Below are 27300 nucleotides of genomic sequence, written 5' to 3'. Positions count from 1 at the left end.
GGGCGGGGCGGGCGGCGGGGAGCTGACGCCGCCGCGGCCCCGTTGGCTGCTCACCGCCGGGAGGCGCGCTCCTCAATCGCAGCGCTCCCTGATAGGCTCGCGGCAGGACGTGGAGGCGGGCCGCTGAGGCACGGCGCGCCCCCATAGGCCACCCCGTTTGCCTGGGCGAGCCGTGGGTGTCGACGGCGGCGTGATTGGCCGCGGAGCGGCAGAGAGGCGGGCCGCGGCGGCAGCGGCCTCCCGGGGCTGGGGTCCGTCTCGGCGGTAGCAGCGGAAGTCTCGCGAGGGAGCGTAGCCGGGATTTGGCGGCTGGCTGCCTCCCTCCCTCCCTCTCTTGCTGGCTGTGAGGAGCTGGTGTTTGTGTGGAAGGGGGAGGAGGAGGCGAAGGAAGGAAAGCGAGAGGAGCCCGAGCCCCACCATCCGCTGAGGGGAGCGGACCGGAGTCCCCCTCCCCGCCCGCTGATCTCTCTCTTCCCCCCCCTCCCTCCCCCTCGCTTCACCATGGCCTCGGGAGACACCCTGTACATCGCCACGGACGGCTCGGAGATGCCAGCCGAGATCGTGGAGCTGCACGAGATCGAGGTGGAGACCATCCCGGTGGAGACCATCGAGACCACCGTGGTGGGCGGCGAGGAGGACGAGGAAGAGGAGGACGAGGACGAGTGCTGCGAGGAGTGCGGCCCGCACCACCCGCCCCATCACTACCACCACCACCAGCCCATGATCGCGCTGCAGCCGCTGGTCTCGGACGGGGACCCTAGCGGGGCGGGTGGCGGCGCGGCCGGCGGCGGCGGGGGACAGCTCCATCTGCACCACCACCACCAAGAGGTGATCCTGGTGCAGACCCGCGAGGAGGTGGTAGGGGGAGACGACTCGGACGGACTACGGGCCGACGACGGCTTCGAGGACCAGATCCTCATCCCGGTGCCGGCCCCCGCCGGGGAGGACGAGTACATTGAGCAGACCCTGGTCACCGTGGCCGCCGCCGGCAGCAAGAGCGGAGGCGGCGGCTCCTCCTCGGCCGGCGGAGGGGGCCGCGTTAAGAAGGGCGGCAGCGGCAAGAAGAGCAGCAAGAAGAGTTACCTGAGCGGGGGAGGCGGCGGCGGGGCCGAGGGCGGCGGCGGCAGGAAATGGGAGCAGAAGCAGGTGCAGATCAAGACCCTGGAGGGGGAGTTCTCGGTCACCATGTGGGCCTCGGGTAAGTGCGCGCCGGACCCCTCCCTCCCCGGGCCCTAGGCCCTGCCGGGGGCTCCCCGGCTCGGCCCGGACAGTTTTGTTTTGAAGGGAGGCCATGTTTTGATGTGTGTGATGGGCGCCGCCATGTTCATCGCCAGGGCAAGTATGGCGGCTCCCCCGAAAAGATGGCGGGGTCTGCGCTGCTGCTGCCGCTGCTCCTGCCCGGCTCCGGCGGGGGGAAGGAAAGATGGCGGCGGCCGCCAAGATGGCGGCGGCTGAGGGGGGTGCGAGAGGGAGGGAGGCAGCGCGCCGCTGGCTCCAGGACTAGGCCGCAATGGCGTAGTTTCTGCAGCAGGGGGAGGCGGGGTGCGCGGGCGGGCACACGGTGCGGGGCGAACCCAGCCTCCTCGCGGCTCCCCCCGTCCCCGCCCCGCGGCTCCGCGGCTCCCCCCGCCTCGCGGCGCCCGCTCCCCCGCCGCGTCCCCGCTGCCCCCTCCGTGCCTCCGCTCCCTTCCCTCCCTTCCTCCCCCCCGCGGCCGCCCTCGCTCGCTCCTCCCGGCGCTCGCTTTCCTCCTTCTTCCCCGTTTCCCAGCCCGCCGCCGTCGCGCCTCCCCGGCCCCTCCCCCGGCTTCCCTCTCAGGCCGCCGCTGCCTCCCCGGCCCCGCCGCCCGCCCCTCGGCTGCCTCCGTCGCGCACCCGCCGCCCCATTGGGCCGCATTTTAATGCTGACCGCGGGCGGCGGCCCCGGATGAGGCGTGTGCGGCGGCGGCCCGCGACCGTTATGCGCGGGGGGCGGGGGCGCGCCCGCCCCGCCGCCTCACCGGCTCCGCCTGGCCCCGGCACCGGCGCCTTTCTCGCACACCCTTCGCAAGCGTGACCGCACTGGCGGGATGGGGGGGCCGGGCCCGGGGCCGCCCGGCACCGGCCGCAGCGGGGGCTGTGGCTGTGGGTGGGGCCTGTTCGCCCCAACCGAGAGGCGCCGGCGTAGGGAGACGCCTTGCCCAGCTCGGGGGGCTGCTTTGGAGAGACGGGCCGAAAGTGACCGGGGCCTCCGAAGCCCCCGGGGTAGGAACCAGGCTCTGACAGCAGCCTGCGGGCCGGGGCGGGCGCCCCACCCCTGGCAGCGGCGGGGAGAGCCGAAGTGCTGGCTGGTTCGCACTCGAGGGGCTGTCGCTCTCCCTCGGTTGGGTCTAGAGCTTTAAACAGGCTTTTAAAATAGGTGCAGGGGGTCCCTGTATTGTGCGAGATCCTGCGTGTATTTGAGTCGGGTTTTTTTGTGGAACGATCTCAAAGGGAGTAAAATCTTGGTATTATGAAGGCGTTTAGTATCTCCAAGGTTTGGAATAAACCTGAAGCCTTCTGCCAGTATTTTATCTACCACTATTTTCTTACCCTTTCCTTTAAAGTAAGGGTGGATGAGACTTTTCTGTCAGTGGAAGTGTGTTACTTGTGATATGTTGTTTCTTTTCTTTTCTTCCCCCCCCCCTACAAAAAATCCAAATGTATTACTGGAAGCGAGGCTCTGTAGTCAAACTTCTACGCTAAAGTTACGTAAGCATGAAAACTAACAGTCAAATAGTATCAGCTCATGTCATATTTAAATTGCTGTGTGGTCGTTAAATAATCGGTTGGTAATACATCTTACATATCATAATTTTCGTACTCTTTTTTAACTTGTAAAGAGTCAAATAGGGTTCAGGTTAGAAGATACTGTTTAAATTTCTGATGCACTCTAAACTGTTTGCTTACGTGTTGTGCGTGAATGACCAGTACTTATTAGCAGTAGGAGTGCTGAAGGAAAAGTATATTGAATGGCTGAATTCTCATGCCTAATAAAATGCAAAGAATAGTCATTCTGACTTTTTTTTAATATAGGTGGTTATTTAACAAGTTTTGGGGGAGAAGATGATACTTAGGGTATATTTTTTGTGTATAATGTAGCTGCTGTAAAATGTTCTCAGAAATCTTTTTTAGGAGCCTGATACTTTGTTGACAGCAAATTGAGTCTGCTTCTTGATTGAACTGAGAACTTTCCATTTGAGTTTTTCAAATACTGTTTAATAGAACGGGATTTCTATACATGTCTGTGTATCAATACATGTAAGCTGAATTCAATTCACTTGCTATTTTTTTTCTTAGAATTGACCATCCAGGAAAGACAAAAGAGAATAGAAACAAATGTAGTCTTACGGTGTGCGGAAGCTATCTAAGATAACTGAATGCAAGTGGATGTATGACTCATGAGCTAGCAGGTTACAGGAGCTGACTGAGATCAATTGACAATTACTAGCATGCATTTGTACTTCGAAATTCATAGTGCCCAGTCGGACGCTTCTGTAGAGCTTCTTTGTGCAGAATATTACTTCACTGAAATGAAATGCATGTATAATCAATGTACTTGATTCTCTTCTCACTGTTACTTCAGGTAACCCTATCGATTTCGGTGGATTTGCTTTTTATGATCATAAACATGCAAGGACAGTCTGGACAATATCCACCATGTAATTTACTGGAGATTGAATTGCACTGAAACATTCAACTTGGTTATAGTCTAACCATGATGCAGAAGGATGCGGAATACCTGTTCTAACTTAACATCTAATACACCCCCTTGCAAACAAGCTCAAAACCCCAAATCACAAAGCCTATATGTGAAAGAAATAGTTTGACCTTTCTCCAAAACACAGTTCAAACAGCCCATAGTAATACCCTGCTCAGTTAAGTGTTTTGAAGTTTACTGAGCCTATTGAATAGGCTTTTACACCTCTTACACAGCTTAGTGAATGTTGTAAAAGTGGTCTAGAGTGGTTTGTGGTCAAATGTGGAAGTTCTGAGACTTCATTTTCTGTTTTCAGAAGTTTAAGAGGGGGAACGAATGCCAGAAAAATTCCAACAGAAGCAAAACTGGAAAAACAAAACGAAACAAATGACCTGCTTGCAAAAGGATAGTTGTACTAAGTTTTTCCCTGCTGAAACAGGGACACTTTATTTTGAACAAAGATAGTGGTTTTGCATCTCTATGTTGACATAATTAATGACTGACTTGCACCCTGATGTAATTGACTATTTGATTTAAGTATTTAGCAAAAAGTTTATCAAAAGACGAACAGTTAACAAGGCCACGCATCAAGATAAAACAATGAGTCCTGTATTGCTGTTCCTGGGTATTTGAATGGGGAACAAGAGCATTTTGCTTACCACAGTGTGGGAAGACAATGTGAATTAATTTCTTGTTACTGTGTTCTAGAGCTACTATATTAACTTGTACATGGGTCATACCAAACTTAGCAATCACAAATCTTTGTCCGTAAATGAGTATAACATAATGTATCTGTTACTACATCTTAAAATGTGTAGTAATAGTGTAAGAAATATATACCAATGTGATGAAGGGGGAATACTCAATCCTTCTCTTGTTATGTGGTTACTTAGTTGCAGTACTGTTGTTGGCAACCATTTAGCCTTACCATAACTGCTCTTATCACCTTGGTATCTACGGTGATATCAAACTTGCGACCCATGATTACTTTAATTAAAGTGTTTAGTTTGAAACAGGAATGCTTTGTTCTAGTTCAGATTAGCTTTCCAGATGAAGAATGGAATTATTTGACTTTCTTCATGTGTGAAAATAGAAACTAAACAATGGTGTTCTATTCCTTGAGATGTTTAAAGAAGCGTTTATTGGGGATGCTTCAGTCCTGTTCTTGTATTGTGTTTTCTCAATATTGTCTAGCATCTTTCCTTGTTATTTTCACTGGAGTATCCTGTCATGGATTTAGAAAACTGTATATAGTTAAGGGCCCTCTCCAAGTGAGAGACCCCAATTTGTACTAGGAAAACTAGTTTTTACAAAATCACGTTTGAGTGCCTTTACGAGATTCAGCTTGAATCTTCCTCTTTATTGAATATATCCAGATTAGGTATACAGTTGTAATGGGGAGGAGAAGGATTATTAGAAATCACTTGGATTGCATTTGCATTTGCAAAACTAATTCTTAGACACAGGAACATTTGGGAAGGTGGTGCTGAAATACTGGCTCCAGCAAATGTTGGAATTTCAAATAACTTGGGCTTAATCTTTAAAAAAATTGTATCGGTGTAACCACATCTGCTTCTGAGTAATGACTGATTCTGTAAAGCTTTTGGGTCTGAAAAAGGTTTCGTCTTGCCTTAATTTATTATCGTTAGCATAGATACTCAGCAAGTTTAGGGCTGAAATAACACAACTGAACTAAACATGGCCCATGGACATTAAACTGCTGAAGTATCCTCTTCCTAGATAGGAAAGACAATGATGCAGAAGTTAATATGTGATTTGGAAAGGATTCTTGTTAATCCAGGAAGCCTGTGCAGTGGAGCCGTATTTCGGAGTTTAGGGAATTTATGCTGGGTTTTTATAAGGTTCTTCAAGACCTCTTAAAAAAACCTTTTAACCTCTTAAAATAGTTAGAAAGTTTTTGATTTGACTATGTGATTCTCACCCCTGCAATCTGATAACCATCTACTATTTGACCAGTTAGTTGTCTTTTATAGTATAAATGATAGACAAGTCATTTAGTTCAGTCTTGGGCCTGTATCCAAGGATGGCCAAAAATCTCTGTGATTATGTGTAGGGAATGAGCTTCCTATATGAAAATTTTTCATAACAGAAGCAGAAAGTGATTGTCTGGTTCCTTTAAAATATTAGGAAGATAATCTATTTCTGACTCTGGTTATGATAGCACTGTAGGCTTTTGGTATCTGTAAACATTCAGTCTGCCCTAAAATTTTTGCTAGTGAACCTTAGAGGGTAAGCATACACTTTAAATATTTTCCTATATCTGTTTTAAATGTCTTTTCAGTTTTGAAAGTGAAATATATGTGGTTCATCACGTAATTTCTCAATTAAGTTGCCTCCTAGCCCATCTTTGAACTAGTGTCCTCTAACTTACTACTGGTTCTTGCCTTGGGAGGTACATGTCACTTGTATGTTGATGATTCAGAAGGTCATAGTGCTTCTGCACAGTGTCTCGCAAATGTTGAAGTTAGATGGTGACTATTGATGTATGCATTGTTTTTGTCAGTTCCTGTTTCCTTCAGTGATGTGATATATGAGGTGGGTGACATGGGGAAAGAAGAACCTGTTCTCCATCTGTGCAAGGCACATCGGATAGAAAGTAGCCTAGCAGCCAGTTAGGTTAAAAAATAACAGACCATGCAGAATAGAATTTAACATTCTGAAATGTCTACTAATAACTGGATTATTTAACAAGCTAATTATGGTCCTTTGCTTCCAAACATGGCCAATAAACCGTTTTGGCTGAGGAGATCACAATGTGGTGGCAATAACCAAGCTGTTACCACAGTGCCTTGGTACTGCACAGTTGCCAAATACATCCCTTTTTACATAACTGCATTTCAGCGGATCCAAAAGGCAAATGTTTTTGACTGTGTGATCATAAGAACACAATTTAAGCTTAAATGTTCATCCTCTTAGCTGGTAAATGTTTGTTAACTTGGTACCTTGGGGAGGAAGCTCTAAGATTAGGTCTCCTTGCTGTACTAGCAGGTATACCTTCTGAGTTCCCTTTTGCACTCCCTGTTTTCCCCAAGGGAGATCTGATTGAATAACAATGTGTGTTCTCCCTGCTCTGTAACAAAGTAGGAGCTCAGAGAACTAGGGATCTAGAGATGGAGTCCCAAGGTTACAGTCGAGCGTTACAGAGGGAAAATACTGATAGGCCTTCTTGGGTTGAAAGTTGAGGGTCTTATTAGAGAGCCAGCGCGTTCCAGGGATGTCAGCTGGGACTGACTACTATTCCAGAAAGGCATGAAATAACAAGGTTCTGAGGTGGATGGATTTTTATGTGCAACAAAAGGGCTGCAACACATGGAGAAAGTGTGATAATAAGAGCAAAAGGTTTTCAACAAAAGACTTAGGAAACAGATTCTAGCACATTTTATCATCGATCTGTTACATGGAATCTGCATTTCTAGTTTTATTCCAGTAATTTGTCATTCTCCCACTTGAATTGGTACTTGGGGTTGGTACTCTTAAAAATTCTGATTAGTTCCCCAGTAGAAATATATTTAAGTGGTAGCCAAAAGATCTGGCTGGCTAAAATGCAGAACTTTCACTGATCTTAGTGCAAAAATATTCCTTTGAGATACTTGCTTTGAGTGCAGAAGTGTCCAGTTCAAGATGTATATCGCTTACATAGGCGGCATGAGAGAAATGCAGATGGAAGGACATAGAACATTAACATTTATTTAGGTACCTCTGTAATATGTCCTTAACAGATACATAGAAAACCCTAGTTCAGGATAAAAGTCTGTCTCCTGTAGTCATTTATTTTTATTGTTTTTTGTAGCAAATCAGTCTTTTTGTAGCTTTATAAACTGGATCAGTATTGGAAATAATTATCAGAGTGCCTGGTAGTGCATATTTTTATGATAAGGTGGCTAACTAATTGACATGCCTTCAGGTGGTCAGCATATCTCAGACAGGACTGAAATCGTGTTTCAAGTTTCTAACAGAAAGCTATAACATGTCTATGGGAACAGTGCTAAATATACATTTAAGCAGAATGCTTTATATTTGAAAACCAAAGTCTGCTGTACTCTCAAGTGGTTCTAAGGGACAAAATAAAGTGGGTTAGATAGTATATAGCAGTTCAGTTCCTTTCACTGGCTCCATGGATCTGTCCATATTTAGCTTGCATGGGAGTCATCCAGATTAGCCTGGCATGGACTTAAACCACACGGGATTATTGCACTTTATTTGTACTGTACTTTTCCAGAGGTGTCATTAGAATTTGAGGGTTGCGTCTCTGTGTGTTGCTTTGCTTTTGCTGCAGTATGTTTGACTTTTCTGATGCTTCATGGGAGGAAAAGGGGAATTAGTTTGTCCTTTTGGACGTAACAGGTGCCAGGACTTGTGTGAAGGCAGAAAATGTCAAGCATCCAACTTGCCTTATTTGCAATGAGAATATTGGTTAACTTGTCAGCCTGAGCGAAAGTTTGCTTGGACTTTAGCCTCCAAACTTTGAGCTGTTTAGTCCAGCTTAGTAGGGCATCACAAATAAACTTGTGATAGATTTGCGGATAGAAGATGTTGGTAAACATCTTCCGAAGAAGTGTAGTGTGGTTCCCCCCCCAAGGAGTTGATAATGTCATAGGATGGTCTGTAACTAGGATGTTCTGGATGCTAAAGAGCTATGCAGTCTGCTGCTGCTTTTAATATTTCACTTTTGGTATGAACCAGATCTTCTATCTTGTTGAAGGATGTTAGCCTGACACAATACTTTAAGGTAACTATTTTATATGTTGCTGTTTTGGTCTGTTTTGGTGCAAACTCATTTCTAAAACTGCATGTATGTGCTGCTCTAGAGATATGATTTTTGGTATAGGAAAATTTGAGCAAGTGTTTCTTATTTTTGCATAACTGTCAGGAATGTACAAAGTGATACCGTCTCTTATTTTCTTATGTATCAAAGCAACATGTTTATAGTTCTTCATGTTTTACTCCAATAGCCTATTTTAAGACATAGCTGTGGAACTGATTTCTGTTGGCAGGTTTTTGGGAAGGAAAGGCACTGAAGGCTGACTTCTCTCAGTTTTGCCCTTAAAATAGCAAGAAAGCATTGTTGAATAAGTGGGCCTTTATGCTAGGGAAAGAAAGAAGATCTTAAGGAATGTGTGCAGAATTTCCCTGTTGACTCATGCATTTGATATGAGGCAGGAAATGAAAACTAGTTTCTGTTGTAAATGTCATCAAATAGTCAAACTGGAAGTTCTGTGTAGCTGTTGAAATGGCTAAATTGAAGGCAGCTGATCTCATTCTAGTCTGCAGCATGGAGAAGTCTTCACATCCAGCTTTCCAGAAGTTCCATACTTTTCTGAGTCATTGCTTCATACTGGGTTTTTCTTCTTTTTTTTTTTTCCTTTGTATGCATTGCTAATAATTTTTTTTTTTCCCTCAAGTTTCCAACTGTTTGGAAGAACAAGTTGTTGCTAAACTTGAAGCTTATACCTGAATTGAATTTGTAACTCCTGCAGATGCTATAAACCTTAATGTAAACCTTTGCTTAAGATAACTGGCACTGGTAAAGACTGAAAGGTAGTGTGTTGAATGAAAGTCAGATGTAAAATGAAAAATGGTCCAAAGTCAATTTTCGGTTTATTTCTAGTTTAATACTGAAAACGATATTTTCTTATTAACACTCCTATCTGTGAGCTGAAGTCTATTTTCCTCTTTCACCATGGAACACATAAGTGAACTGCTATTTGATCTGGTAGATCAAATTAAACCCCAAACTAGCAGGAACATTTCTAGAAATAGCTCAGTGGCGAAGATTAAAAGCAGGCATTACGAACTGAATAGAAATTTGTCCTTAGTATATTCCTTTTACTCACTTATTTCTTCTTGTCCTCTCTTTCCTAATTTAAGTTACTGTGTAATGGATAATGTTATTTCCTGTGTTTCTGTTTGGGGGGGGGGGAGGGGGAGGAGCTTGCCTCATTTCTTCCCTGCCTTATGTTCTCCTGTCTTTTGGGGAGGAGGATTAGTATTTCTGTCCTATTACCTTGTGTTTCCATTCCTTAAATACTAGCTGTAAAATTTAACTTTCTGTTGCTTATACAAATTTGACTTTGCAGTTCTTTTATGTATAAAGTGCTTTGCAGAATCCTCTTCAAATAAGCAAGGCAAGGGAAGTAGTGTAGTAGCAAGTTCATTAACATTTAGCTGAATAGTTACAGCTATATTCTGTAGTAGGTGGGTGTGAAACACCTGCATTTCATTATGGTTGTCCTAGTGCACTTTGGGAAGGTGGCTTGTCAAGTGAAGGTGGAAGGTAAGATTGGCGCTGGGTCTTCTTCCCTGCAGGTATGAGCTCTGCAGTGAGGAACTTTTCTCTGGGTCTTTCTCTCTAGCTTCCGTTGTTATAACGTATCAAGAGGAGAGAAAAACCAGTGTCTTGACACTTTCTAAGGTCTGAAGCTGAGTAGACAACAGCAGGGCTTCCACCCAATTTCATTGCAGTGGTTAAGCACAAATCCATAGGAGGATCTTCAGAGCAGATAAAGTAGCATTCTCTTGCTGGCTTGCAGATCAAAGGTCTGAATGGTATCTATCTGCTGTTTACGTAGTAGAGTGGGAAGGAGCTTAGGCTCCACCACAGGCAGAAGAAGCTTCTCTGGGAGGACAAACAGGCTGTTTATTTTTTTTGGTTTTTTTTTTCTTTTCTTTCACACCTTTCTGCAACTGCTGAAAAATTTTAATTTTATGAGCAAGTGCTGAAGCCCATCAAGCAGTTGTTTTTAAAACCTGATGTCCCTCTTGGACACTTCTCTTGAGGGTTAGGGGAGTCTAAAGAGTGCGAAGGTAAAGATCAGTATTCATCATTACCATCGTTATGGTAAGTATCTGCCACTGCACTGATAGACTTACTTGGTTACTGACTGTTGTTGTGATCCAAAGTGGATATGGTGGGTATTGAATGTTGAAGGTGTTTGAAGGGAGATAAATGTCTTTGCACTGGTCCAGGAAAAGTGCATTGTAATCTTTAAAATGCAGCCAGCATTCTCGTAGGATGGTTCTACTTATTTCCGTATTTGTCTGTGTTAAAGTAGATAGCAACTTCTGCTTTTTTTTCCTTGCCCGCTGTGTTCTCTCTGTATTCTTTATGCTGTAACTGTATGGATGCCTTTTGGCTGTTTACAAGTAGCATAGAAGTCTAAAAGTGCACTGTATCCTTTTAAGAATGTGCAGCAATAGTGAATTTGTGTTTGTAGGTGTAGCCTAATAACTTGTATGCTATTTTGATCTTCAGTATGTATTGAATTCAGTATTTTATGTATTTCAGATGATAAAAAAGATATTGACCATGAAACAGTGGTGGAAGAGCAGATCATTGGAGAGAATTCTCCTCCAGATTACTCAGAATACATGACGGGAAAGAAACTTCCTCCCGGTGGAATACCTGGCATTGACCTCTCAGACCCCAAACAGCTGGCTGAATTTGCTAGGTAAGTAGGAAGAAAGGATGTTTTAACATGATTTTCATTCCATTGGTTTAATTAAGAAACTGTTAGGCAAAAATAAATAGTAAATTTAGTATGGCTTATATCGTTTCATTTGATTATCTTTTAACAAGGGATTTCCTTCAGAATGAAATAGTGAGTACAGTATTAATAACTGGGTTTTATCTTCAGCAGATTACTGCTGGTCTTTGGTTATTGTTAGGTAGGGAAGGGCCTAAATACACTGACAGACTCCATCTCTGACATGACAATGTATGTTTCATGTGAGTAGTATTAAATTCTTCAGTGGCAAAGGATCAGGCAAATGAAACACTGCATTCAGGTTGTTCAGTACAAGAAAGCTAGACTACAATATTTATTTTGTAAAGCCAGTTACTGTGTATTGTGTGGTACCCCTCACGCTGTTTCTCAGTTCTTAACCTCTAGGTCTTAAACTTTTTTTTTTTTTTTTTTTTTTTGGGGGAAGAACGCCATGATTTTTCAGATTTCCCCTCCATCTGCCGGATGCTAGCAGGCAACAGTGGGACCATAGTTTATAAACAGAATCATCAGTCTTTTACATATTACTACATTGACCTGAATTACAAGGTAACTTTTATTTTCAAATAGAGATAAATGAAAGTGTCAAGTGGCTTTTCCTCTCTCCCTTCCCAAAGCTCCTGGATGCTCAGGACCTGGATGTTGAGGGTGACCTCCGGCCACCAGAGGGCAATCTTGAGGTCGCTAGAGAGAAGCCTGGCTCTTGGAAGCTGTGAAACTAAGGTTGCCCATGCAGCCATTCATACAGTCTGCTTCTTCCTGTGCACACTGTGGTTGTAATTACCAAAGGCTTACTGCTCCATTCGGTATATGGGCAACATTAATGCTGGCGTCCCCCAAAATTTGAGTACAACTGCACTTTCTGCAGCTGTTATGATAACCAGTTTTTTCTAGTGTTAAAAGCAAAGCATGTGTATGAAACTACACTCACTTTCATTTGGCTACCAGCTAGGTGTTCTTCACAGCCCCAGTGCAGAATTCTGTCACATAGAGAGCAGGTAGATGGTCAGATGTTGTTACTATTACTTCCTGTGTCAGCTAGCAGAGGGAGAAGTACGCTTTTCTTTTACACTGGGTTTTTCTCGGCTACTTGCTGGATGGAGACTAGTCCCGATCCAGCTTCTTGGTTAGCTGGATTCTGGTATCTGGTGTATTCATGCATGCTTGTTTCTACTCTTGCATCTACTCTTAGATCTTACTGCTTTTAATCACCACCTTCTGTTACTCTTCGTTCTGCTGCCTTTATGTTTGTAGGGGAGAATTGCAGGCACAGGCTCTTCCCACAATTATTTTCAGTAAAACCCTGTAGATTTATGCACAAAATCTGTGGATTTTGAAGATTCCTAATAAGATACCCTAAAGCAGAGAGCAAGCACTGCAAAAGTGTCTGATCCGGAAATGTATAAAAAATTATGAACAACTGAAAAGAAGGACTTATCTGAAGTGGTGGGTGATTTTACTAATAGTGCTGTTACTTTGTTTACTAGTGTTGATCATAATGAATGGGTTTTCCTCTCTGACCTCCTGAAAGGCTGATCTAGGTTTTCTTTGTGAAAGCAAATGTTCAAGTGATATTCTGTGTATGCGTAGTGTTCCATTTCTAAAATGTTACTTACACGCTTCTGCTGCAGTCATGTGCCTAGATTTGGTATTCTCACTTATTTTAAAGCATGGTGAAACATTTGGTTCTATTAAAGATTGGGGTACTGAATAGCTATGTTTTGCTATGAAGCTTGGATAGTTTCTTGTAAGGTATTCTGCATGCAAACACTGAATGTTATTCTCCAGATTGGTTTGAATACTTGAAATGGTTGCCAGAATTTGAGCTTCTTGAAATGACCAGATTGCTTCTGTCAGATCTTTCTGCATGTTCCTTAATATTATAAAATGTACTACATCTTTGGGTTGTAGTTATTTTTCTGTTAAGAAAATAGTGGCAGCTGGCAATACTATCAAATTATCACTTTTTTTATTCATGGTAGAATGTTTTAGAAAGTTCTAGAGCTAGAATTTGTAACATGATGGCAAGATTGAGTTTTGTGTGTGCAGTCTCTTACTGTGCTGTTAATATCTCTCTCTACAGCAGATAGAATGAGACCCACTTTATTCAAAGACAAATATACAGCGGTAGGGTAAACAACTGGGGGCACCTCGCCTTTAACAATAGCTCCAAGATGTGCCAAAGACATGAAAAAATGTTCTAATAGCTTAATTGTAGATGTATGAAAATCCCAAGCGTTAGTTGTGTTAAGAAATCTTTGATTCCTTGGTCAGCATCAGTGACCGTCAAATTTCTACTCTTGCCTTAAAAAAAAAAAAGGGGAGGGGGGAGGTGAGGAAGACCCCTTCCCTGTTAGTTGCAAGTTGGATCCTAAAGGATTGTGTACAGCTGAGGCTGATAAATACAGATGAGTTAGAACATTGCTTGTTAAAGTCTTGATCGTATTGCAGTGAAGCATGTCAAAAGGACTCCTTGTAGTTAATAACACAAACTTAAGTTCTAATATATGCAAATATCTTTTCTACTAGTCCAAAAAAAAACCAAAAACCTTTGACAGTTTACTTGCACTGGAATTGGTTTTAGAGGTACTGGGAATGTGATTGTTTGTGCTAAAAGAATGTGCTTATTTATAATAAAGTTCTTTGACAGTTTCAAGCATTGTTGGTTACTCTGAGATTCAGAGTTTGTAAACTGTCTCACAGTTATATTCTGAAAACTTTGAGCAGCATCTAGATTTGAAACTTGGTTATCTTCAAAAATTACTGAGTAGCTTCCTGTACTCTGAGTACAGTTTTCGTGTTTCAGTAACGAAATCGTCTTTTGCTGGCTTAAATTTTGTGCACAATACCCACATGTAAGGAAGCAACAAAACTGGCTAGGAAAATTGCATGCTAAGTGTATTTCATGCAGTTGAGAGCAAGTTATTTTGGGATGCCTTCCTATTTTCATTGTTAGTTGGAAGAGCTGCATTTTTTTTTAAATAAATAAAAATTAGCTACTCAAAACCAAGACAGATTGACTCTTTATAACTATGCAGCTTCTCTTTATTAAGTTTAAATTGACAGATATTTGCATTGATTCATGGGAACAAAGTTCTTAGGTTGGGTTTAAACACACAGGCAAAGCTGGTGCACTTGGATAACTTAAAACCTTTGTGGCCTGGTAATTTAAAAACATTTTTATGTTGGAATTGAATTTTAGTGGTAAGGTTCTGGAGTTTTGATTGTTCCTGTTCCCAAGTTGGTTTAGACAATGGCAGGGCTGGGGGGTGGACTTGAACTCTTGAAGTACCCTGTAGCGCTACAGTTTTAAAAATATCTATTTTTTTTAAAACTGCTTAGTAATTCAGCATATGAAATAGACATCACTGCTGCTCAGCAACTAGATGGCACTAGCACAGTGAGCAATTATGCTGTTCATTGAAATACAGTTGTTCTTCGGTGCTTTTTTGGTGCATTTGCCACTGAGTCATGTAGCAGGAATTCTGGACCCTTTGACTGGAACTTTAACTGGAACTATTGCAGTTGTTCCTGGAAAGGCTTTTGTACATCCTAAAATTATTGAAAACACTTTGAATAAACAAGCTATGTCAGAACACTAAGGTATGTTCACTAGTGAGTGGATAAATGACCATAAGTTATACCTGGCTGAGCAACTTATGGCCTTTTACAATTATTTCATTCCTTTTTACAACTCCTGCATTTTCTGTAGCTCACTTAAGTGTGATAGAATGAAAGGAGAAAAAACTTGTGCATTTCTCTTAGGCAACCTTGTGTCAGAATGTGAAACATTAGTTGTGAATGACCTGCTCAAGGAAGAACTAAAAACTAATAAATTACCATGTTCCAATTTGATAGGTCTGACTGGAATAATAGCAATCCCTTCAGGTGAAATAAAATGCCTCATCTCAGGCAAAACTGATAACAAGTAATTTTAGAGGTGTCTTAACAGCTTGGTACTAAAAGCTTGGGACATAGGAGGTGTATTTTCTAGTAGGTGCGCATGACAAAGACTTCTTTAAAGTTCCCCTTAATGAAACCATTAAAAAGATATCCTTGATTTTTTCCCCTACTCTCTTGACAGATACATGACCAAACTGGCTAAAGATGGCAGAATATAAACATGAGTAAAATACCAAGAAATAAAAAGGGAAGATGCTATAGTTGGGAAACTGGCACATTAATGGGTCCTCATGGTAAAAGCTTTCCTTTCCATGGCTTTATCTTCTGCTCTTAGTACCCCTTCTGAAAGAGTGCCATTGTAAGAACTGCCCTTCCTGTTCAGACCGCCCTCCAAAATGGATAGAAGACAAAGAAGAGGAAACTGCATTAGAATCTGAAATTGGACACCCTCCTTAAAAGTGACAAAGCATTCTGGTCACCTAGATTTATAGGACTTAGCCCTCTTCCTAGGGTATAGGATTGCCTACTGTTTTTGTTCTCATTGCAGAAAAGCTTAAAGGGCAGTAAACTGACAATTACTTCTCTCAAAGTGGTGTTCTTGCATCTCCTGGGGGAGGGGAAAGCTCGTGCTCTGTTCCACACTGCAAAGGTCACTTTCTCTGTTCAGTATACATGAAGATAACTGGAACAAAAGTAGTAATTGTTGTTGCCAGAACCTTGGAGCGAAGGAGAACTTTTCCATTTTACGACAGTTTTCTGCCCTACTGTGACCAAAACATGCTGACACTGACTGTGGACTACTTGATTGTAGATAGATTCCTTGGACACTTTGCACCACTCCCCTTGTGTGTATTTATCTAAAAGCCAGTCTAGCCAGTTTCAGGAGTTCTTTGGCATAGATGAATTCTTGCAGTGGCATAGGGCCACCTCACTCATGTTATTTCAGCTTCAGCAGAGCAGTTCAAGGGCGTGGGGCAGAGTGGGGGGAACAGATCAGAAATGGTAATGACACCACTGATGGATAGAAGAGGAGGAAATTATTCTGTATTCTTAGAGATGAGGTTATCAGCAAGGCAAATACCACTGCTGGTCATTAGATACCTTTAGGAAGTGTGAAAGGAATTGCCTGAGAGATGAATACAGTTTAGGTTTCCTTTATGTATAGAAGGAGAAGAAAAGATGCAAGAATGCAAAAGCTTAATAGGGACAAAAAAAGGGAGCTATCAGAACAAGGGGGAAACTTCATACTGTTCATTGCTGTTGCCTTACGCATTTCCTTTGTTCCTAGCCTTAACATTAGTCTGTGGATTATTATTATCTTCAAGCCAACCGATTGTGGAGATTGATAGAGGTTTGGGGCTGGGGGGTTGGTTCTATCAAGATGCAATTCTTTCAGTTTGGCTAGGTGGGTGAAGGGATGCTGTTAGCTGTTAGATACTTTCTGTATAGTGACAGAGTAGCTTTCATTTTATGTGTGTGTGTGTGTGTATATATATATCTTTTTTTTTTTCGGCAGAATTGAGTGGTTTAATACCTGTGATTTCACTCACTCTTAGTCTTCTCTATACATGGATAAGAGAGTTTCCTTTTAGAGAGCCAATGCTGTGAAGCTGTCTCGTTGTTGATTGTGCCATACTCTGCACCACCTTGCCCCCTTCCATTGCAAATATGGCATTTCAAATACAAGTCAACAGATTTAGCCTTTAATTGCAGTGTACCAGTACCTTGGTCCAAAAAGCACGCTCCCTAGTTTTTCCCAGAAAGCCAGTCTGCAGTTGTTATTACTAGACATGGCCCATATAGGCTCACTGCAGAAATGAAAATTCTGGTCTTGCCATGTAAATTGACTTTCTGCAAAGGCAGCTGCCATTTTGAAAGTTCCACCCAGGTATTAATGTGGTTGTCTGCAGTTGTTTTAAATAGTGGTATGTGTTAGAGTTCTGTTTTTGATTAATGTTTCAGGCTAAGAAAACTTGGACGGAGCTGGTAGAGATGCTCTACTGGGTGGGAGCCAAAAGTCTAACCACCAGCAAGAGGGTGGAGCTACCTGCAACAATGTAATTAAGATCAACAGCCCAGGTTCTAGTCTGGTCTCCTTTTGCAGAAAGTTAATTTTAAAGTAAGACCAAAATCTTTTTTTCTAATACATTTAAATATATAAAGTCTTTAAATTCTTCTTTGAGTGATTGTCCACATGGATTCCACTCCCTTGGGAGCAGGATTAGACTTCTGACAAAATGATCGGTTGTAGTTGTGCTTGTGGTGTGCATGCCCTCATGCCTTTAATGTGCAAAGGGCCCAGCTGTTTCTCAGCTGCTTTTTGCTGCCCATGGCACTGAGGGATATTCTGGACAGTGTTTGGTGCCTCATCTCTTTAAAGCGTGTGCTACTGTTTTGTTGACTAGCTTGGTTGCCCATGGAATACTCTGTTACAGTTCTAGGTTTTATGCTCAAGTTGCTCCCTCCATATACTTTCAGCTGAAGTGAAGATTTAAAACCTATCCCTCTACTAGCAAAACTTTGTTGTCATTTTGTAGTCAGTAGGGGCACTAAATGTTTGTATGTTCAAGAAGGTTGCTGGGCTGATAATCCTCCTTCTAGAAACAAAGCTCAAAAACTAGAAAATCAGCTTATTGCAGAAGGAACACTCATTATGTTAAGTGCCTGTTCAGACACTGAACTGAAAAATGCAGGTGTATGTTGAATGAAGCTCCAGTCAGTCCCATGTCTGACCACCCAGTTCAGCTGAGATTTGTACCCCCAGCTGCCTGACTATGCTGATAAATCTTCCTGACTACACTGACCAGGGTATTCTCTCTCTCATTCCACTTCAACAGCCTGTTATGGATGACTCTGTCACAGCATTTCTTTCCCAGAGGTTGCTTCAAAACCAGAGGTGAGATGCAACAGTTAGGGACAGGACTTAACACAATGGTGATTGGTGGCATCCTATGCCAAGTATAAAGACTGTAAGCATTACCCATTAAAGCTGTTTGCCATATCTCTCAGTACTGTTTCCTCTTTATCTAGTCTGCCTCTTTACAGATAGTCAGTTATAACCTCAGAACAGTGGTGTTTTCAATGATTCTGATGATACTATGAGCATAGGTTTGGGGCTTAATAGGGCTATCTTTTTTTTTCTTTCTTTCTTTTTTTCCATTTTCCTTGAAGAGTGACTCAGACAGCATATAGCAAGTTGATAGTGTTGGAAGTAAAGGAGGTATTTTGGGAACCATCTTTGTCCTCTAAGAACATTTGTTCTCTAAGGCTGTTGACCCATGGCACTGTTACAGAATCGCAGAAGGGTTGAGATTGGAAGGGACCTCTGGAGATCATCTAGTCCAACCCTCGTGCTCAACAGAGTCACCTAGAGCATGTTTCCAAGGATTTTGTCCAGACAGCTTTTGAATATCTCCAAGGAAGGAGACTCCACAACCTCTCTCGGTAACCTGTTCCAGTGCTCCGTTACCCTCACAGTAAAGAAGTTTTTTCCCATGTTCAGATGGAACTTCTTGTGTTTCGGTTTGTGCCCGTTGCCCCTCTGTTGCCACAAGGTCCCATGTTCTCAAAACTTTCTCCTGTGTGCCCGTTTTGGCATAACAGACACTCATTTCTATACCTTCTCCTTCTGTGAAAATCGTAGAGACACCAAGGAATCCTCTGTGAAGGGTAGTAGGAAGTTTTCTACAGATACTGTAAGAAAGTTTTATGTGTTTTTCCTCTAGCTTCAGTACTTGTACTACTGAGTCTTAACCCTTACTGGAGTGTAGTCAGTCAGTTAATCCCAATCTCCTGTTTGTATTTAGTTACTCCATACTTTCCTCAAAGAGGCTGCATAAACTAAACACAGGACAATCATTGTCTCTTCCAATTGGATTGTATTAAAATATTAAATCTAATCAATAAGGTCACCTAACTTGGTCTCTAATCTTGGAAAGAGAAAAGTTATCAGGAAGATGATAAAGAGGACAGTCTCTAAGAACAGAAAGTTTCCTGTGTTCAGGATGTCAGGTGTCTCCTTTAATTGATGGAATTTTTAGGTATACTGCTGCTGATGGTGCAAGAGGGACCTTGTGAACACAAATATTTTGCACCCATCCTCTAAGAATTGTTAGTATCTGTAAATGAGAGGATTGTTGAAGCCTGTGAAAGGCATATGATAACTCTCCAGTTTCCACGTTTTTAAGTCACCTCCATACATTTAACCTTTGCAGGGGATTGCGGTGTTCTTCAGTTACTACTGTACATACTCAGTGTAGCCCGGAGATGCTGAGCAGGAGTTTTTTTAAATGTCCACTTGCAGGGGGGACAAACCCAGCCACTGAATCTTTGGTTTTTGTTTTATCTGTGATGTGGCTAACTGTCAAGTGCTCTGCCCATACATGGTCACTTGAACTGTGCTAAATTTGCAATATAGAGAGGAGCTATAGATTGTTTCTGAGGTACAAATGATAACCCACAGTACCATAAGAGACTTCTCCCTCGTGTGGCTCCATTGGCAGTTGTAAGGAGATCTTCCTGAATCCACTCTTCGGGAATTCTCAGGGATGCTTTTCACTGCCCTCGCCTTCGTTCATCCGTAGGGCCCTCCATTCCTCTCCTCTCTGATCCATGCACATGAGGAAGGCAGGTGAAACCACAGACTCCAGCCATATTCACAGGAATGTAGCAGTATCAAAGAACACTGGAGCTACCTGCGAAGAAACAAATTCTTCCCCCATTCTTCCATATCTGTTTTCAGGAACTGTCTGTATGGTAGTTAAAACTGCTTTGGATAGCCACAGTTACCTCTTCTTAATGCTAAGAATAGTGATTCTGGTCATTTTAATTCTTTCATTAAATTCAAGACACTCATCTCTATTTAATTCAGACCAAATAAAATACCAGTAAACCTTTCATTTAGCTTAGGAGGAATCTATGTGCCATATCCGTGATACAGAATTATCTCTTGCTGTATTATCAGGAAAAATAGTTCAGGAACTCGCATAAACAGTCTAGTTCCTCTCCCCCAGCAGGGTTTGGGAATGGATAATATCTCTTGACTTATCTAAGTGAGTCCCAGCTGTATAAGATGTGTTTACAAGTTGTTGTTTACACTTACCTGCTTCTGTTGGAGCTTGCTCCACTAGTAGTTATAAGCCACCTCTTTCTGTTTTTCAAGACAGCACTACAGGTTTGAGAAATAATGTTAGGTAAAGGGACGGTGCTCTTCCTTGGGAGTACTGTCCATGCATATGACATTCTTCAGGCATCCAGGCAGATAACTGTTAAAGCAGGACTGTTCTGAAACTGTTGCTTACAGGGAGTCTTATGAATATATTTGAAACACCTAATTTAAATGTAAGCATTAGTTTGCTGGGCTTCCTATATAGGCAATGGAGACTATCAGTGGGGCCCATAAAATAGTAGTGAATATCCCCATCAGTGACTACAAGTAAATAGGTGATTGCTTCTCAGTTGCTAAGAGTGGAATCCATGTGTACAGTAATTTAAAGTAAGAATGACTATTACAGTTTCTGTGGTTATAACATTGTCTATGTAGATTCTAAAACTTGCCTGCCTTCCTTGATTCTGCAGTGTTGTCTTCTGGAGTCTGGTATGGTGAACTACTGAAGAATAATTGAGATCTACTGTCTTTTATATCCTGGGGCAGGAATGGGAGGGGAAGTGAAGATACATAGGCCACATGGATACAGGCACAACAAAAATGGAGTTTTCAAACAAAACCTCTTAACCACAGTTAGTGCAAGCCAGTAAAAACCTCTCTTTCCACATATTCAAAGGACTAGGAAGGTAGTATTAAATGTCTTATTCTGTATTGAGAGGTGCTTCTGGAAAAGCTGAACTTTCAAAATGCCAAAGTACACTGCTAATATTATTGTGAGGGTTTTAAAAATATTAAACTCTGAATACTACTGATGCATGTAATACTATTGAATAAATCTTTGCATTATGCAAGCAGCTGTGGGAGAAGAGCTATCTACTAATATTTTCCTTTTTTATCTTTAAGAATGAAGCCAAGAAAAATTAAAGAAGATGATGCTCCAAGAACGATAGCTTGTCCTCACAAAGTAAGTGAAGCTCTCTCAGCCTTTTGAGTTGGTAGTAATTTGTGGAGCAGAGTTTTGTATTGCTGTTTTCTTTTGAGAATGAATAAGTAAAATATCTTATTATAAATAGATTATACTCAGTTAACTATATTTGAATTATCACTCTTTAGAGGCTTCCTTAAAAACCTTTCACTGAATAATATGTTATTCCCATTCCTTGTCTTAAGGTTAGTGCATCCCTAATCTTCTGGTAACCATGATGCACAGTCCCTAACATGCTGGTTTTACTGTTGTGATTTCCTGCCACTCAAGAATACATACTTGAAAGAATGTTCTGAAAGCTGTTCAAAGTACGTTCCTAAGATCTATATATCCTCTGCTTGGAAGTTATGACAGATTGGGAATCTAGATCAGGAATCAGCAATCTATGGTATAGATGCCAAAGTCAGCATATTGGAAGACTTTGCATTATATTCTACAGACCTGGAAGGTGCATCATCTTGAGAGAGAGGCATCTGGGAGATACTGTTTCTGATCCACTGGGAGCTGGGAAGCTTCGGTCTTGAATAGATGTTGCTGGTCACCTAGATTGGTAGCATCTAGCTTTACCGAATCACCCAGCTTCTGAACAGCTTCTGTTAGCTGACTTAGCCTGTAATGCGAAAAGACAATCATAATCTTGCTGACTTCTGGTCTAGATATTGTGAGCCTAAGCAAATATTCAGTGCAGATAGCTAATAGTACACATTGGAGAGCATGAATAGAAGGCTTCTTTCTGCCAGCTATAGTCTAATCAGTTGTCACTTTGGGCTGAGAAGTCTTCTTTGTGTTTCTGTTGATTTCCAATCCTTCATATTCTACATATGTCATTAATTCACTGTATTGTAGTACATGCAGATATAGCACCAGATTATCTGAGAAGGAATGCTTATGCCTTACAGTACTGAGGAAAGTTGCTTTCATTTCTTTGATTTACTTTTTCATAGCCTCGACTTCATCTAAATAGGGGAAAAAAGAATATTCCTATCCTTCCATCTCCTCTGTCTACTAGAATTTCTAGGTTTGTGTTTGTATGATTTCAGCTTAAAAAATAGTTGCAGAAAACATACTTGCTTCTCTCAGAGGCAAGTAGGGACTTCAAAATGAATGCAAACAGGTTGGTTGTGTGTTTATTTTGGTGCTTTTCTTCACCCCACCCTGTTCTCTGATGTGCAATGAATAGTGGCACAACACTTTTCAAATTAGCCGAAGAAATTCTAGTGCCTGGAGAATCTCTTCTTGAAAATGGTAATTCTCTCCTCCTTAAGAAATAGGGCATGTTTAAATACGGTTAGTAGTTTTGAAGAAAATAGTTTCCAAAGAAGCAGCCTGCAGAATTGAAGATTAGCAGTTGATAGTCCCTTTAGATTCTGCTGTTGAACTTTATGCCTCATACCACTGTGATGTTGGTAGACTAGTTTTATATAAGCTTAAACAGCATCACTTGAACTACACATAGAATTTAAAATTGTTAATAAGATTTCATGAAGCATTTTATACCTAGAGAAGGACCTTTGTAAAACGCATGATAGATGTCTATTACCTGTCATTAAAATGCAGTATAGCGATTGCTTTTTTTTTAACTTGGTGTAGTAAAGAAAGTTCCAGGCTGCTACTGGTTTAAGTTCTAGAATCAAAAGTACTATTCCTGTATCAATGCAGCATGTACCCCAGGTGACAGATTAAGACTTCTGACTCTGTACCTGAGTTAATGTGAGTATCTGTTGCTTTTAGGTTGAGTTGCCACTAGCTTAGAGGTACTCCTACCTTTTTCTCTTCTCCGGTATTTTGTAGGTTTAAACTGTAGAAGCAGTAGTAGTCTCTTCTGCCTGTTTCAAGGTGGTAGTTATCAATCTGCTGCCACAGAAGGAAGCCCTGCAAGTATGGGCTAGGTAGTTTCTATAAGCTGTCGTGTGTTGGAAACTCTCTTGCTCTATTTTTTGTCAGGAATGAGGAGGATAGAGAAGGAAAGCATGGAGTGTTAGGAGATGGAGTGGTGCAGATGCATATTGGTACTTGGAGAATACTCTGTAGTATATTAGAGGATATACAGTTCATTGGGGTACTGTAGTGCTTCAGAATATAGTACATAGGAGAATATACCATAAGTAGCCATGAACTCTATCATTCTATCTTTTGTTTTTCTCAGACCGTAGTGCTTTTGTTCAGTTTATTCATTTGCTTCTATTAGAACTGCATCTTCTCCATAAGGCTGTCTTGTTATTCGACTGCATATGGTTCATAATATTAAGTGAGGATAAGTTTGTTGTTTTTTGTTTAACAGCTTCTCAAATGATTAGTTTTCATGGGATTGCTCTTTTAAATCAGGGTAAGGGATCTACTTTTCAGGGCCAACTTTTAAGAAGGTTTTCAGAATATAAAAGCATTTTTACTGTAGCAGATGAAACTTTATCAGAACTAGCTTATCTACTAAGTGAGTTTTACTGTTCTTTTTAAGGGCTGCACAAAGATGTTCAGGGACAACTCTGCCATGAGGAAGCATCTGCACACTCATGGCCCTCGAGTACACGTATGTGCAGAATGTGGCAAGGCCTTTGTGGAGAGCTCTAAACTAAAGCGACATCAGCTAGTTCATACTGGAGAGAAGCCCTTTCAGGTATGGTTGACTTCCAGGCATAATTACTCCAATTTATTAATTAGAACATGTATAGACTATAACCTAGCTTCTGTTTGACTTTGGGGACAATGGTTTTCTTCTAAATCAGATGAGGCACTGAATCATTCAGTGGTGGGTGTTAATCGGTGTCCAACAAAATGATGTTCAACACTGAATCTTTCTCCATTCATATCAAGTCACATGAGCTTCTGCCACCAGAGGTCCCCAGGCTACTTCGTATGGTATTTCTTATTTGTGTAAATGTTCTTCACAGTGCTTCAGAGTCTTGAGTGTATCTGCTTTCTCAGATATGCCTGTTACATGTATTTTTTGTTTAGCTTCTTGGAGAAATGAATGTTTCCAGAAATTTGATTTGCAGTCCTCAGGCACTTAGTTGCTTATGCTGGAGCTGTTATATGTATCCAGATAAATACTGATTGCTAAACATGCTGCCCTTTGTACTCTGAGTACATCTTGAATCTGAAGCTAGTAAAAGGAGCAAATCTATCACTGAAATTCTGATGTGAAACATTGTTTCTGTTTTCTGGTATAGTGTAGCAAAATACTGTTTGTGATTCAGAGTGGTTTTGGTTAAGTATTTGCTTGCAAGCTTGAAGTTATTTTCCTCTTTAAAAATTGGTATACTACTATGATAAAACAACCTGAAATACCAGTTTTATTTTTTAAAAGCAATTTAAAAATGATGCCCACAATTTCATTTTATTACATCAGGTTATTTCTTATGCAGTTTCTACTGGCTCTTCTTGTGAGAATGATCTTCAGCATCTGGCCTCATGGTTGTGCAGTCTAGTGATTCAAAGCAGAATCATTTAATCAATGATTAAAATGGCAACTACTTTTGTTAGCTAATGGCATTATCTTTTCCTTTCAACAGTGCACATTTGAAGGATGTGGAAAGCGTTTTTCACTGGACTTCAATTTACGCACACATGTGCGAATTCATACTGGCGACAGGCCCTATGTTTGCCCATTTGACGGCTGCAATAAGAAGTTTGCGCAATCAACTAACCTGAAATCTCACATCTTAACACACGCTAAGGCCAAAAACAACCAGTGAAAGTAGGAGGAGAAAGTTCTTGAACTCAAAACATCTTACAGGAGAATGATCGGGAATAAATATGCCTCCCCTTTGTATATTGTTTCTAGGAAAGAATTTTAAAAAAAGAACCCTACAAACCTAAAGGACGTGTTTTGATAAGTAGTAAATAAAAAGCAAAAAAACCACAAAACAAAACAAAAAAAACTTTAAGGTGACGTTGCTAAGATGCTCTACCTTGCTCTGTAATCCCGTTTCAAGAACACGGTGTTTTGTAAAGTGTGGCTCCGACTGGAGGGGTCAGTTCATGAACTTGCATCAAAAAAGACAGTTCTTTATACAACAGTGCTAAAATTGGACTTCTTTTCACATTCTTATAAATATGAAGCTCACCTGTTGCTTACAATTTTTTTAATTTTGTATTTTCCAAGTGTGCATATTGTACACTTTTTGGGGATATGCTTAGTAATGCTATGTGTGATTTTTCTGGAGGTTGATAACTTTGCTTGCAGTAGATTTTCTTTAAAAGAATGGGCAGTTACATGCATACTTCAAAAGTATTTTCCTGTAAAGAAAAAAGTTATATAGGTTTTGTTTGCTATCTTAATTTTGGTTGTATTCTTTGATGTTAACACATTTTGTATAATTGTATCGTATAGCTGTAATGAAATCATGTAGTATCAAATATTAGATGTGATTTAATAGTGTTAATCAATTTAAACCCATTTTAGTCACTTTTTTTGGAAAAATACTGCCAGATGCTGATGTTCAGTGTAATTTCTTTGCCTGTTCAGTTACGGAAAGTGGTGCTCAGTTGTAGAATGTATTGTACAGGCACTGACCTTTTATTAACACCTGATAATATGTACATCCCATGTAATAGAAAGGGCAACAATAAAACAGTGGTCCTAAAGAAAGAATATGGCAGAAAATGATCTGTAAGCACAGTCTATTTTCTTTTGTTGTCCAGAGCAATTCTAGTTCCTCTTGAACCTCCCAGAAATTGGAAGCTAAATAAACTCAAGTTTCCTTTACTTTGCATTCAATTACAATGATTTGTAATGAAATTACATAATGCCATATTAGTTGGTATACCCAAACAGAATTGGTGGCTGTACCTCTGGGTTTGCTGAGTGACCTGGACTTCCATTAACTGGAATGGTGGATTTGGAGACTTGGCAGTGTCATAAAGGAGCTTTCAGTATGCCTGGACAGCAAGTAGGTGGAACAGTACAGTAAATAGCTAAATGGGCACCTTTGTTTAGTCAAGGTAAGGAACCCTGGAGGTTTAAATGCAATGGCAGTATAAAATGGGGGAACAGTAGGGTTTGAGTGGTGATACCAGGGGAAAAAAAAATCTTCTTTTGGCTAACTTGTTTGACTAGATATAATAATGAAAAATCTTGGAACCTCCTTGGTCACCTTTTACTTCAAAATAAGAGCTTAAAAGTTCTCTAAAAGAATTTGATGGAGTTTTGATGGTCTAACTAAAAGTGGTTGCTACTCGTTTGTTCAAGTGTTCAAAGTAAGAAATTTGCAGATACTATAGTAAAATGTGACAGACTAATAAACACAAGAATATGCACAGAAATGCATAAGTATTATTTTTTAGAGGAATGTGAGATCTATTTTGTTGTAAAAACTGTTGTCAGTCTTTTCTGAATTCTGTTCTTACAAGGTTCATCAAACTTTTCATGGTTATTACAGTAAGACTTACTTTTGAGTCCATTTCTGGTAGTAGTGAAAAATACATGGGTAACATGAAAGTAAACCTAAGAAGAGCGAGAGATTTCTCATCCATACAAAGAGTTATTGTGGACACTGCAGCTCTAGTCTGAGGTTATGAGGGGCAGAAAGAAAGATGGGACATTTACTTGTAAAGTATGCATTAGAATTTTGGCAGTATTTTTTTATAAGTGGTTCTTGAACAGGGCAATATACTGAAATGTGTATAGTTAAAGTTAACTTAAATTCTGTATGCAGTTAAATTAGTGTCTATTCTTTTTGGAAGGAAATAAAATCAGTTCAGTCTAGTTCTAATTGACCTTACATTTCTTTAAACACTGTATTTGAAGGTGTTAGTCTTATACAGAGGTCTGCTTTCCTGTGAGATAAAGTGGTACCAGTTTTATTGAGTTGCAAGGTAAAGGGATTCTTCAAGTGTCTCTGTACTTCATCCTTGAACCTGCATTTGAGACTAAGTTATTTATGTTCAGTATTAATTTGAAGATTAACTAGGAGCTAAAACTTGTGTTGTCCCTCATTATACAGCATCTAATAAGGGGAGATCTCTTGAAAATTTTCTATCTGGGCTTCAGACCTCTCCTCAAATTGCTAGCATTCAAGATGCTCCTGAGTTAAAGTAGATGGTGAACTCGCCTCAGTTGCAGGAAAGG

General features: G+C 41.2%; 1 protein-coding gene across 3 annotated transcripts; it reads left to right on the top strand.

Annotated features, from left to right (window-relative positions):
- The first annotated feature begins 205 nt into the window (after window positions 1–205).
- YY1 (YY1 transcription factor) lies at window positions 206–26515 on the top strand. 3 transcript variants are annotated; one of them, XR_003255769.1, is made up of 5 exons: window positions 206–1198; window positions 11022–11184; window positions 11856–11961; window positions 17104–17260; window positions 21152–21212. XR_003255769.1 is itself a non-coding variant. In XM_026079684.1 (5 exons), exons 1-5 carry the CDS (start codon window positions 502–504, stop codon window positions 24923–24925), a joined length of 1263 nt encoding a protein of 420 aa, XP_025935469.1. In that variant the 5' UTR covers window positions 215–501; the 3' UTR covers window positions 24926–26515. The 3 variants fall into 3 exon arrangements, 2 of the variants coding, with proteins under 2 accessions (XP_025935470.1, XP_025935469.1); XM_026079684.1 differs by lacking the exons at window positions 11856–11961; window positions 17104–17260 and adding exons at window positions 23689–23847; window positions 24743–26515 and having other exon boundaries at window positions 215–1198; XM_026079685.1 differs by lacking the exons at window positions 11856–11961; window positions 17104–17260 and adding an exon at window positions 24743–26515 and having other exon boundaries at window positions 211–1198.
- Window positions 26516–27300: the final 785 nt, after the last annotated feature.

Source organism: Apteryx rowi, unplaced genomic scaffold (genome assembly GCF_003343035.1).
Source record: "Apteryx rowi isolate R43461 unplaced genomic scaffold, aptRow1 scaffold_5, whole genome shotgun sequence".
NCBI lineage: Eukaryota > Metazoa > Chordata > Aves > Apterygiformes > Apterygidae > Apteryx > Apteryx rowi.
The sequence above is the reverse complement of the archived record's forward strand: the minus strand, read 5'-3'. Positions and strand labels throughout refer to the sequence as shown.

What these genes read in the sequence shown, in the direction of transcription:
- YY1 (XM_026079684.1), top strand. Translation starts at nt 502, where the DNA reads ATGGCCTCGGGAGACACCCTGTACATCGCCACGGACGGCTCGGAGATG. An exon ending in CAGCTGGCTGAATTTGCTAG is followed by an intron (nt 11,185 to 21,151) that starts GTAAGTAGGAAG and finishes TTTATCTTTAAG; the next exon opens with AATGAAGCCAAGAAAAATTA. An exon ending in CGATAGCTTGTCCTCACAAA is followed by an intron (nt 21,213 to 23,688) that starts GTAAGTGAAGCT and finishes GTTCTTTTTAAG; the next exon opens with GGCTGCACAAAGATGTTCAG.